Below are 12,599 nucleotides of genomic sequence, written 5' to 3'. Positions count from 1 at the left end.
TATTAACAACGGCTGGCTGTGGTTAGCGATAATTATATTATCGCAGGCTATCTCTGGTATTTATCGCCCTGGTAGCGCGTTATTAACAACGCGTTACTGCAGGGCGATAAGAATTCCAGAGATAGCGAGGTTATCGCCCTTTTGCAGGGAACATCGCTGGTTTTCCAGCGATGTTCCCTGCAAAAGGGCGATAACCTTGCTGATACGACCCACAGGGTTGTATCAGCATAATCCACCCCCTATGTTAGGGATGGCTAAGTCAGGATTTTAGCAGACGTTAGGTTTTGGCGAAAACGGCTGTTTTCGCCAAAATCTAATGTGTACTAAAATCATGTGGGCTGGCTTGTAAATATCGTGAAATAAACATCAGCGATATTTGCAAGGTAGTCCATCTTGGGTACGCCCAGTAACGCCCACTTTGCATCTCATTGGAGATGCAAAGTGAGGCGTTGGGAAAAGGGGTGCTAACATGCGATTATGCATGTTATCACCCTCTTGTAAATAGGGCACTGGTTTTACCTCTTGTAAATAGGGCGCTGGTTTTATCTCCACTTTTTTGGCTTTGTAAGCCAAAAAAGCGGAGATAAAGCCCTTGTAAATATGTCCCTTTGCATCTCCAATGAGATGCAAAGTGGGCGTTACTGGGCGTACCCAAGATGGACTACCTTGCAAATATCGCTGACGTTTACATCGCGATATTTACAAGGCAGCCCACATGATTTTAGCACACATTAGATTTTGGCGAAAACGGTCGTTTTCGCCAAAACCTAACATCTGCTAAAATCCCGACCCATTGGCAGGAAGCAAGTCATTCAATATCCCAACTCAGATTTCAAATTATAGAACATGTTGTGCCACAACATGGAGTGAATATTCACCTTAAACTTTTGCAGAGAGAGGTATATTGGATTAAATTTCTGGACACCATGATACCAAGAGGTCTTAATGACAGGCTTGACATGTCATGCTTTATCTAATCCTAGTTTTCGTTTCTTTGCACACAAGCCCCACGGGGCCTCTCTAAGTACTGATGACAAATTTCTCATATCAGCACCACAGGATTGATACATTGGGTTATACATACACATATCACTAGTCCTCTACTTTTTTTTTTCACAGTATCCTTATCAATGAAGTCATTTTTTCCCGTTCACCACTTCATCTACGTCTACTCTTCATTACACTTCAGATAGTACTCTTAGATTCATATGCATATTTGCTTTTTATCGTTCCAAGATGGCGCTCATTTGGGCTCTATTGCTGTATTTTTCTCTATTAGTCTCTCCCCTTTTGTCCATCACTTCCCCTTACCCCTAAGCTCTTTTTTCTACCTTATTATCCTTTATTCGCAACACAGTCCACTGCGCGTCAGTTTACATTACGAATACCGTCCGGTTTTATTTTTTCATTTACCAACATAGTGTTCCACTATTTTTTATTTTTTATCTTTTCATCGTTATTTAGACTTTGCATTCTTTAGCCTCACGCATCTTCAGATCCAATAGCATGTTTGCTTTTTATCGTTCCAAGATGGCGCCTATTTGGGCTCGCTTGGTGTACTTGTCTCACTCTGAGTCCCTCGTCCTTGTTTAGTATTTCCGGTCTTTTTCCGGCTTCTGCACTAGATGTAGTTGCCACGATTTTTGTCTCTCATTCGCTTCTAACTGTGTGGCGCTCGGTGGTTTCTCTCATCTTCGGTCTTCTATCAGGTAAGGGTTCCTTCACGTTTCATCGTCGTAGCTGAACACACCAGTTTATTCCTGCCGAAACATATTCTCACCCGTTTCTTTGCTTATTTTTCCTCAGCATTTTACGCACCTCCTCTTTGAGGTAAGATTCTACTTCTCTCCACCTTTTACAACATATTTCACGCAAGCTATATATCTCGTGCTATGCTCAAAATACATGCTCAATGTAGTCCGGTATTCTATTTTTTCAGAGACACGAGTTTCCATTATTCCAGGTAAGCCTGAGTCTCTCAGTCGCTCACCTTCCTTATTCGCGTACATTATCCAGTCTTAGCTGTTGTTTACATCAGTACATTGTCTTTTTCAGAGAGTATCAAACTGAACATTCATACAGGTAACTTACAGAGTTATGTTTGTACACCATTAGAACAGATGAGATTGAGCCTCAATACACTTACTCATTAGAAAATGGTTTATCTTGTATTTTTCAGATTGGCCCCTGACGAAGGAACCGGCTGGTTCCGAAATGCATTGGGCATTGACACTTCTGTTGTTATGAATCTGTTAATGTTTAACTACATGTTTGTGTCATGCGGATGTTAGTATATTACATAACACTTTTTTTGTGAATTTTCTTCATGTAAATACTGACTGAATTGCTTATTTAAACATTTTGTTGAAACATTTCTGTTGCCTTGTACAAAACGGTATATATTTCAGATAATGTGATGGTTGTATCTTTGAAAATTAAAAGTACAACATGATTTCAAAAGATGGTATAGTGTCGGACTAGACACTTTGTGAATAGTGCACAGTTATATACAGGCTCTCACCCTGTCATTATCTCTATTTTTGCGCAGTAGAAGAGGACAAACTTCTACATAACTGTAGCACCGCTGGTCTACATTCTCTCAGAACTTTTCAAAAAATGTTTTGCTTTAATTCACCGGAGTGCTCTCCCTCCATAAACGTTTTTTAAAATCCTGACTCAGCCATCTGTAACATAGGGGGAGGATTATGCTGATACGACCCTGTGGGTCGTATCAGCAAGGTTATCTCGCTATCTCTGGAATTTTTATCGCCCTGGATAAACGCGTTGTTAATAACGCGCTACCAGGGCGATAAATACCAGAGATAGCCTGCGATAATATAATTATCGCTAAGCACGGCCAGGCCGTTGTTAATATGCCCCTGAATCTCTCCATGCCTACCAAAAATGAATGTGTGCTTGTGTAATGTAATAGGTGCTCATGTAAAGCGTTCCAACACCTCCGGGGCGAATTTGCGCTATATAAAACTGGCAGCTGCGGCCCGTGGAGGGAGTTCCGTGGGGCGGAAAGGCGGGGCGGGGGAGGGGCAGGGTGGGGGGTTCTAAAAACCGAAATATGGATAATTGCAGGTAAGTAAACAATACAGTAAGTAAAATGCGATGCAGCGCGCGCTACGAAATTCGTTTTATTTATTTTATTGTTTACTTACATGCAATTATCCATATTTCGGTTTTTCGCCCCATGGAACTCCCTCCACGGGCCGCGGCTGAAAACTGGGGGAAAAAAGAAAAAAAACTCGCTTCATTTGCTTTACTAACTCTGCGAGATTTTAAGGTATACATTATGCCTTAACTTTTTCTTGTGCTCTTCTGCCATCTAGTGGTTAGTGATGATGCTACATGATACAATCGGTTGGTTCTCTGATTGTTGTTTTGTTCGGTGACGGGCTGCTTGGGTTTTGATATGTATAGTGGAAGCATTCACCTGATGCTTCTTAAAATTACAATAAATCTTACCTCCGAGTAGGATTTTTTTCTTTTCGCAGTATTGAAGTTCCAGGTATTTTACAAATCGGCTGGATGCGTTATTTAGTGTTGTTTTCGCATGCCCAAAAGCTTCCAGAATACAATTAATCTGAAAAAAGAAGCAAAAACATTTTTTTAAATTTTATTGCTTGTCTAATATTTTAAGAAGCAGCAGCTCCATTGACTATTTTATCTAACTGGAAGAATCCCCTTTCCTTGTATTTTAGTAAGAGAATGCATGTGCGCCTACATTTATCAAGCGAGGATTCCAAACTGGACGCCCAGCTCCAAAACAACTCGAAAGTATAGTCTCCGATTCAAAAGATAATGGAAAACGCAATATAATTATGATGTGCCTAATTTACGCATGCAGATCGTAGTCAGTATTATACAGATTTGTTGGATATTCATGTACCATTCTTTAGAATGCCCGTAGCATAGTGTGATAAACTGGTGACTTAAACTTGTGTCCCTAACCCTCTGCATGAAGACTCATTCCAAGCTCTGTTTACAGTATGCCTGTATCTGGTTCGGAACATTTGTCAATTCTAATTTGCGTCTCTTCTCTTTAAGCACAATGGAAATGACATGTGTTACTTAATTAATCAGTAATCCGTTTGTCTTTGGCATTTAGGGACAGGCTTATCCAAAGTTTCATGCAACACAACACAGAAAGACAACTTGCGTGAAAGGGAGAGGGCAGGGGTGTGCTTTCTACCATTATCTGACACATTCCTGCTCTCTTTCACCACAGGTGCACAATCTGCTGCCTAGCGCCAACGAAGTCACCCTTGCGCCATGGTATAAGGGTGCCTGCATTACACGCAGGATTGTAATTGTGCAGGGAGGGACACCTACCTGCACCAAACAATCCTCTGATGCTTTTTCCTCTTTCTGCAGCACACTTAGAAAGAGGAAGCAACGAGGAGAAATAAGGATATTTCTTTCCTTGTTGCACCTCCCATGGAAAGGCATAGCATTTCGACGCATTCCCGGGTTTACCAGTGTTGGTAAATCTGGGAAAGTGCCAAAATCCATGGGTGGATGCATCGGAACACTCTCGCTCCACCCATGGAATGCCTTCCTAGGGCAGAATAACACAAGGCAGTGACTGGTGCTGCCTTGTGTTGCTCTAGATTTACAAAGCACCCCAGGGCCACACAAGGGGGCCTTGTGTTGCTTGGTAAATCTGACTTAGAGGTTGCGTTGCCCCTAAGGGAAGGGCAATACAAACCCTTGATAAATCTGGCCCTTCATTTTTAAAAGATACAGGTTTGCGTGGCTGGGTTGCATTGCAACATTGTTTTTGTGCAGCTTTTGTTGTGCTACAGGTCCTCTTTATGCACTGCACCGATGTAATCATTCTGCACAGAGCAACACGGCTCTTAGCTAGGAATCCCAGAAATCCTGCCTCACAAGAATTCATGAGGTAGGACCCATCTGTGAATCTTTGCAGCCACTCTCAAATGCAGTGGTAAAGACCTGCAAGGACAGCAGTCCCTCGCCTCTGCATTCAGTGTCAGAGCTTGTAAGCATAGTTATCCTTGTCCATTAAATACCAGGGGTCGCAAACCTAAAAAAAAGCAGATCACAACAGGGATATGGTGTGGAGCATGCGCAGACCATGAGAGCGATGCCTGCTCCACCTCCTGCCTGTAGCTAGAGGAGAATGGTACGTTTTGATTAGAAAACTTGTATGGAAGAGAAGGTCAGGCCAGGGGGAGCGACAAGAGAATGACAGGACATCGGGAAGATATATTTTTTAAATAATGGGATGTGGAAGGGTAAGGTAAGACATCCTGTCCACGGCTCTCACATGACTCCTCTCCCTGGGCCACAAGGTCAGTTTACAGGGGGTTATTCAGGAGAAGGAACTGGTAGCAAAGACCACATTGTAGAAGGAAGGGCCGCTGTCTCCGTTCCATGTGACATCACAGTTGATGCAAAGGCAACCTATTATTTACTTTCCTGTCAATTAAGTCACTTGAAATCCTTTAGTGGGAAACGACTGCGTCATGGACATGTACCCATCTAATATTCTATAGGTTTGCCTTGTTGTGCATTAATTATGTGGCTAGTACCTTTAAGAAGGAACGCCTCTGTAGGGGCTTTTGATTGAAATTCATAATTCCTCTGTAGGACTGGAAGCACTGCATTCAGAAAGGAGCCAGAGCCCCACCCTACACTCCATACGGTTGCTGGGCCAATGTAGGGGAGTTCAGGACACATCATCCACCCCGGCCTTACAAAGGCCTGGAGTCATTATCTTTGAGGGAAAGGAAACCAACTACCCAGAAAAACCACAATGGACACCAAAGAATGATCTCATGAACACGGACTGAAGAAAGACTCAGCATGTGTCACTGGCTATAGTTTCACACGAACTGGATACCAGTTCAGCCTGATATTGTGGCTCAATTCCAACTGAAATAAAAGGCGCTCTTCAGGAAAGACTGTTCCAGAACATTGAAACGTGCAAACACTATTTCCGAGTACGGCTTTGCATACTGCAGACAAAGGTATCACGTTTCCTTCTTAGTTCTCAAGATATCTTTTCGCTCCAGACCATGTTTTCCGGTGTCATATTCCTTGATTTGTGCATAAAAACAATGCTTTGGTGCACCTATCATGATGTTCTGTCTTTTTATTCCATGTGAAACTAGGCCAATTGGAGATCGTGTTACTCAAAACGTCTTACATACTGCTCAAAATTGGCAACAGTTATGGTGAGAGTGGGTGTTATTTTTCTTTGTTAGAAACAAATGTCCTTTGCCTTTGGCACTGCAGTGTTTTTACTTTTTCCCAAGAATGCAATTTATTCTTTCGTCGGAATGTTTCTTTATTAGCAGAATTACTCCCAGAAAACAAAGGCCTATGAAAAGAAATGCTCAACAATGGCAGCGGTAAATAGATGTACAGTGAGTATGTGAAAACCACACTTACCATAAATGGACGCTTGTACTGGCATTATTCAAACCTGTGTTATGTATGGTTCTCACTGAGAGAGAGTAGCGTGAATGACACATTCTAAATGTGATAATTCACTTCTGTGATGCAGTAGCAATGGTGGGTTAACAATCTCCTAACTCACTGTTGATACATCGTAAAGGAATTCCTGGGCTGGGCTCTGAGAGCCTGTCGGTGCAGCAATGGAATTCAGGGAGCATAGCTTCCGAAGGGGAGGGAAGGGAAGGCACAGAGGGTGGTGGTGGGTGACAGGAGGTTAGGTATTTGTTTTAAAATTTGGAACAAGGAGGAGAGGCCAAGTTATGTATGGCTTACCATTACTCTTCTGCCCCTGTGTAGCAGCTGAAAGCAGGGGTACAGTAGCGGTCCGTGGAGGGAGTTTGGTGGGGCAGTGAGGTGGGGCGGGGGAGGGGCAGAGGGGGAAAATGTAAACACCGGAATATGGATGAACGGAGGTAAGTACACATTTAAATAAATAAAACGAATTCCTTTGGGTGTGCTGCATCGCCAGAAGTGGTGAGAGGAGCCCTGAGGGGGGCAGCCAAGAGGGCCTCAAAGTGTGAAACTGCCAACGGCTGGCTTCTTTTAAGAGAGGGTTTGCGTCTGACTCCCAAGTGATGTAGGCAAGGGCTGGGCACACGAAGACACCGGCGAAGCATGAAAAGATAACTGTCTCCGAGACCCCTCCATGAAAGGGGTTGGACCTATAAATCACCACTCAATATGACAGCTCCAGGGCCCACTGGACAAAGCTGGGTGTGCAATGCAACCCAGGGTGATGTAAGCAACATTACCATACTCCAGGCCTCCTACAACCATCTGGAAAAGAGCATGGAGTGGTGGAGGGAGAGCGTAAGGGAGATCAAAAGTACAGGCCAGTGAAGATGGCACGCATGCCAGTGAGGTAAGAGAGTAACAACAGCTGAGAGATCAACGGGAGGGTGGCGTCATGTGCCTAGCAGACACCTGGATGGATATGGATAGGTGAAATTTAGCTTGTACTGAAGGTCCCCAATAAAGCGGACTTATGGACACAAAATGATAAGGGAGAAGGCCAGGTTGTGAATGCCCCTTTTCCCGTCGGCTTCTTGTGCTGCTCCCCTTGGGCCGGAGGTGGAGGCCTGGTGGGTTGTGAGGTGGTCTACCACTCCACAAAGTAGGTGACAATGGCGAGGGACAAAGTGTCCCCTAAGTAAGGGAAATTAGACAAGTTTGCAAAACCCATATCAGAAACCATGCTGCTAGAGTCCAGAGAAGAGGGGGCTGAAACACTGCAACTCACACAAACTTTGGCAATCCCAAAGGCCATAGAGACCTCCTGAATGCCCTGGAAACTAAAACAGGAGAAGTGGGTGCAAACATGACCCTACCGCTGCAGGATCTAGAAAAGACTACCGGTCATGATAAGGAAGCTGAGACCTGAATCAGAGCATTGGAAAATGCAGGCAAAGACCTCAGCCAAATGGTACATTAGATGAAGGGCACAGTCTCTGCATTAACTAACAGAGCAAATGGTTCTGCGGGGCACACTAGGAGAAATAACCTGAAGTTTGTGGGATTCCCTGAGAGAGTGGAGTGGAATCAACCAGAACATTTCCTGAAGGACTGGCACTGCACCTTCCTACTGGAAGAGCATATTTTCCTATGTTTCCTCATTGAGAGAGCACATTGGGCACAGGCGAGGAAGCCCCCCCCCCCATGGACAACCGCACTCAGAGATATTAGCCCACCTGTTGAACTATAGGGACAGGGATGTGGTACTACGTGTGGCCAAGACACTGGGGATTCTTATGATTGACGCTCTGGGGATCCTGATTTTTCCGGACTAACCAGAATTGGTCAGAAATAGTGGAGGTCATTTGACCAGGTGAAGCAGAAACTGTGGGAAATGGGAGTCCAAAATATGCTCCCTTACCCAGCCAAGCTTCAGGTTATATTTAAGGGGAAATAACTTTTCTTCAATTTATTTACACATTTTTATAAAGTGCATACTGTACACGAAGGTGTCAGAGTGCTTTAGAACAGAACCAGTTACACTACATGAGGACTTTAGAATACATGAGTTACGGTAAAGATACAAACAGAAAATAAATCTGAACTCACATAAGAATGGCAGTAAGTACATATGTCTACTACAGATACTAGTGGTTAGAGTTACATATATACAAGATGCAAATTCACTCAAAATTACATTTTAAGAACATTTTAAGCGATTAGGGTTGGACAAATATATATCACATATTTACACAGCATGATCATCTTGCCATTGCTGGGATTCTAGTAGTGCTTGGTCAGCCAGTCCTTCAGGGTGCTGCTGCACTCACGGGTGGTGTTCTAGGGAGTCGAAGGATCACAGAGAGGGTGCTGGCTTTAGGGCTAGAAGGCCATGTCGTGGTGAGCAAAGGCGGTGTGCTGGATCCCGGAATGTCCAAGTGGGTTCTCACCCTTTCACCACGGACCATCTGGGGAATGATTGCTGGGCCGTGGAACCCCCCAGGTGAGCGCACAAACCTCCTCTTTGCGCATGGAGCCCTCCTCTGATTTCTCCTTAAAGCCGTCTGCGATCTGGTGAGGTGTCTGTCATCCAAAAGCCACTCTCTGGGGTGCCTCAGCTCCAACGTGTTCCTCTGTTGCTGCCACGCTGCTGATGGGGCCTCCTCAGTTAACCACCACAGCCCCTGCTGCAAGGCCCAGGGTTCAGGTCTCATCTGCTGACAAGCACTCAGTGTCACTGGGAACTGTTTCTTCATCTGTCCATCGCAACCCCCATCTGCCATCTTGGGGCACACAAGTTGTGCAGCAAACTGCGACCGCTATCCGCCCATGCCACCTCAGTTCAGTTCAATCACCTGGATATGGTGTAGGAATGGGTAGAGGAAAGAACCCGAAGAATAAACAAGGATTTCCCTGAAAAGGAACCCCATCCTTGGGGGCTTGGGATTGTAAAATAAAGAAGCAGCAGAAATGCACTCTCAGTGGCCCCCAAACTGGGTCAAGAAGGAGAAGACATGCCTCAGCCTGGAAAACTAAGAAGGACTCCAAAGACTATAGAGAAACCAAAACAAACACCATGGAGGAAGAATCAGACAAGGAAAGGGAAGACACACCGGGATCGAACATTGACCCTAATGATTGACCAGTTACAATGAAACAGTGATAGGAAGGGTGCCCCAAAAACTGGGGAACTTTAACAGTAGGGAAGTTCAGGGAGTGACTTAAGGGCTGGCACCTAGAGATGTGGTTACGCATATGAAGAGGAGGTGGACGGACAACAGACCTTCCCACAGCTGGGGAAGTGGGTAGTTTAGAGGTCACCAACAGGGAAAGTTGTGTGGTAGGTGGGACACAAGAGGGATCAGTTGCAGGCGGATGTTTTAGACACATCGTACATACTGGTAGGATAGAGAGACTGGAAGCACCCAGACAAAACAGAGACACTACCGAAGACCACATGCTTTAAACGACCAGACACAGCGTATATCTGGAGGATCAATTAAAGATCCTGTCATGGAACATAAATGAGTTGGAATGCAAAATTAAAAGGTGAATAGTGGCACAGTATCTCTGGTGACACTCCCTGGATATGAGGTTCTTGTACGAGACCCACCTCCTGGGGAACAACTGCAAATGTCTCTGGAGGGGCGGGCACGCCTTAATGGCGTATGCAGGATACAAAGGGGGATCACATGGAGTCAATGTGTACAAGGCTTTTTTGCAGTTCATATACTACCTTATCAAGGCCTGTTGCAGCACAGTCTATACTTAGTTTCGTGAAATCATGTTACAAGAGTGAGGCACCATATTATGGTGCGCTCCATCATCATTTTCATTCCACTGCTTATTTCCACCCTAAGAAAGTGTCTTTGACGAAACACATGTCAGAATTGACATAAAGAACGTACAACATTGTGTAAGAAATAAACCACATTGAAGTCAATCACAACTTCGTCTCACTACTTCATTGCACGGATGTATATTATCGTGGACTTCTCTGAGTGCTTTGGTATTGTTTTTGAGCAATTTTACACTGAAAGGGGCATCTCGTGTTCCGGATTCTGCACCGCAGGTGGCAGGGTGTACATACCAAGGGAGCGCCAACTCTTACTGAATTGCTCGATTTTTACATTTGAATTCCCGGAGACGCTTGTACAAGATTTGAATGTGCAGACATTCTTTACATAGCCACCTATCATGTTTGTATCATGTTGTTCCACTCTCCTGCTCTGAGCGGCCTTGTAACCTAAGTGAATTGTATAACATACCAAACATGTTTCCAAGATGGATGGGGGTGAAATCTGCTAGTGGTGGCTGCTGAAAGCTCGAAGCTCGAAGGTTCTGTGAAAGCTGGTGAAGTGCATTCCGTTAGCTGTGGGCAATCCAACATGATCATAACCTTTGATGCCTGCGCTAAATATGATCCCAATTCAGCTATCAAGCACATTAACAGTTACAGTCAACGCCACATAGGATTTACTAACTGCCCATCAATCCAATGCTAATGTAAGAAATAAACAACCCAAAGGCTACTCTCTTACTGTACTCCTTTTAGTATTTTTTTTTTTGAAGAACTGATGACATAAGCTCTTGGAGAAGACAACTTAAGCTGTTGTGGCAAGATGTTGCATCACAGGATCCCTGAATCAAAATTGTCAAACATGAATCCTGTGGATCAATGTTGGTCCTCATAGTTCCCAGAAGTCTTGATCAGAAACATCTTGGATCGGTACAGCTCCTTCAAGATTCATAGATGTCTTAAAATGATTGATAACCCTGTACCAAATGGGGAATGCAGGCTGGTAGACTCAGTGCTGGACAATAGGGGGGCTTCCGGGCAGGGGAAAGGGATAGGTTCACTATGCACCCTAGTTTTTCTGTAGGTCCTGTGGACAGAGGGGCTAGATGTGGTCTCCTGCTCTAAGCCAGGGCCCATTGTGCAGGTACTGGAAATACAGAGGGAGGGAGAGACAGAGACCAAAGGCAGTTCTTTTTGGGCTCTTACATTGGACAGAGGCCAATGTATTTTCAATATATTTATTGAACGAAAATTATTCTTGTATAAAATGCATGCCGTGTGATAGTCAGTAGACAGAAGCACTCCAAAAATAATCAATGTACAGCAGGTAGACAGAAGCACTCCAAAAAGAATCAATGTACAGCAGGTACCAATGTTTAATCTTTTTTTTTTTTTTTAAATAAGATTTTTGAACCAGGCATAATGAGATTCAGAACATGATGGTATGCCTAGTACCATTAGCTGAGAACTGAAACATAGCCCCTCACAACAATATAATCCACATACAAATAGGATTTTTTTTTTATTAACACTACCTCACATTGAAATATTATAAAATAAAATTTCTAATGAATCAGTATTACTTTATCACAAACACAGGGCCTGATTAACAAAGGTAAACTTACAGGGCAGAGAATTCCGAGCATAAAAAGATAGGACACACCTATTTTTTTATTCGTGGAGTTCTCCACCCCAACTGTAGAGTCTCAGCATTCATAAACTTACTATGAAAATGCAGTTTTGTGAATTCTGAGAAAGCATAAACTTACACAAACGTGTACATTTACCTTTGTGAATCAGGCTCACAGTGTTTAGTAAGTAGGCTGTCAATCCTATCCTGCAGTGCCATGTTTTTGGCTTTGTTTGTGGGCCCTGATAGTGCCATTCGAAAAGCAACAGTCAAGAGTTTTTATGGTAAAGACTGCAAAGTGGGTTATAAAATTATTTACATTCAAGAAGACCCCAGATTCCACCTAGTGTGTGCCAATGACATACATGAAGGGTAGAGGCAATCAAATACAAACCCTCTGTGGTTAAGTGACATAATATTAAACTGTTACTTTTCTAAAACTATCCCATCAGAAGAGAATCAAAGACCTGATTTACTAACCCCAATTGCAAATCAAAGTAGTGCATTTTGTACAAGGCAGGTTCGTTAATGAAAATGCAAATTGTGATGCAACCTATATAATGATAGGATGAATCACAAATTATATATTTGCATGCTTTGTACAACAATACGCCTAATAAATATTTATAATGCAAGTCACAATTTATAATCCCCTCTGATTGACTGCAAATGCATTTGCATTCCCTAACAGGACCCTTTTCATTAAAAAGAACAGGTGAAAAATAT

At 43.5% G+C, this 12,599-nt stretch overlaps 1 protein-coding gene and 1 long non-coding RNA gene across 3 annotated transcripts in view; one reads left to right on the top strand and one right to left on the bottom strand.

Annotated features, from left to right (window-relative positions):
• Positions 1 to 12,599, bottom strand: part of MYO16 (myosin XVI) — a 2,357,781-nt gene that overhangs the window by 1,441,905 nt on the left and 903,277 nt on the right. For both annotated transcript variants that reach the window (XM_085622905.1, XM_085622906.1), the window contains exon 15: positions 3,475 to 3,592. In XM_085622905.1, coding sequence (XP_085479031.1) covers positions 3,475 to 3,592 — 118 coding nt within the window. The remainder of the gene's footprint in view (positions 1 to 3,474; positions 3,593 to 12,599) is intronic.
• Positions 1,934 to 2,300, top strand: LOC146805630 (uncharacterized). The gene is made up of 3 exons (XR_014967484.1): positions 1,934 to 1,963; positions 2,056 to 2,082; positions 2,180 to 2,300. It is a non-coding gene; the product is annotated as an uncharacterized LOC146805630 (long non-coding RNA).

The sequence above is a fragment of the Triturus cristatus genome, chromosome 8, assembly GCF_964204655.1.
Source record: "Triturus cristatus chromosome 8, aTriCri1.1, whole genome shotgun sequence".
NCBI lineage: Eukaryota > Metazoa > Chordata > Amphibia > Caudata > Salamandridae > Triturus > Triturus cristatus.
This window is presented reverse-complemented; position numbering and strand designations above follow the sequence as displayed.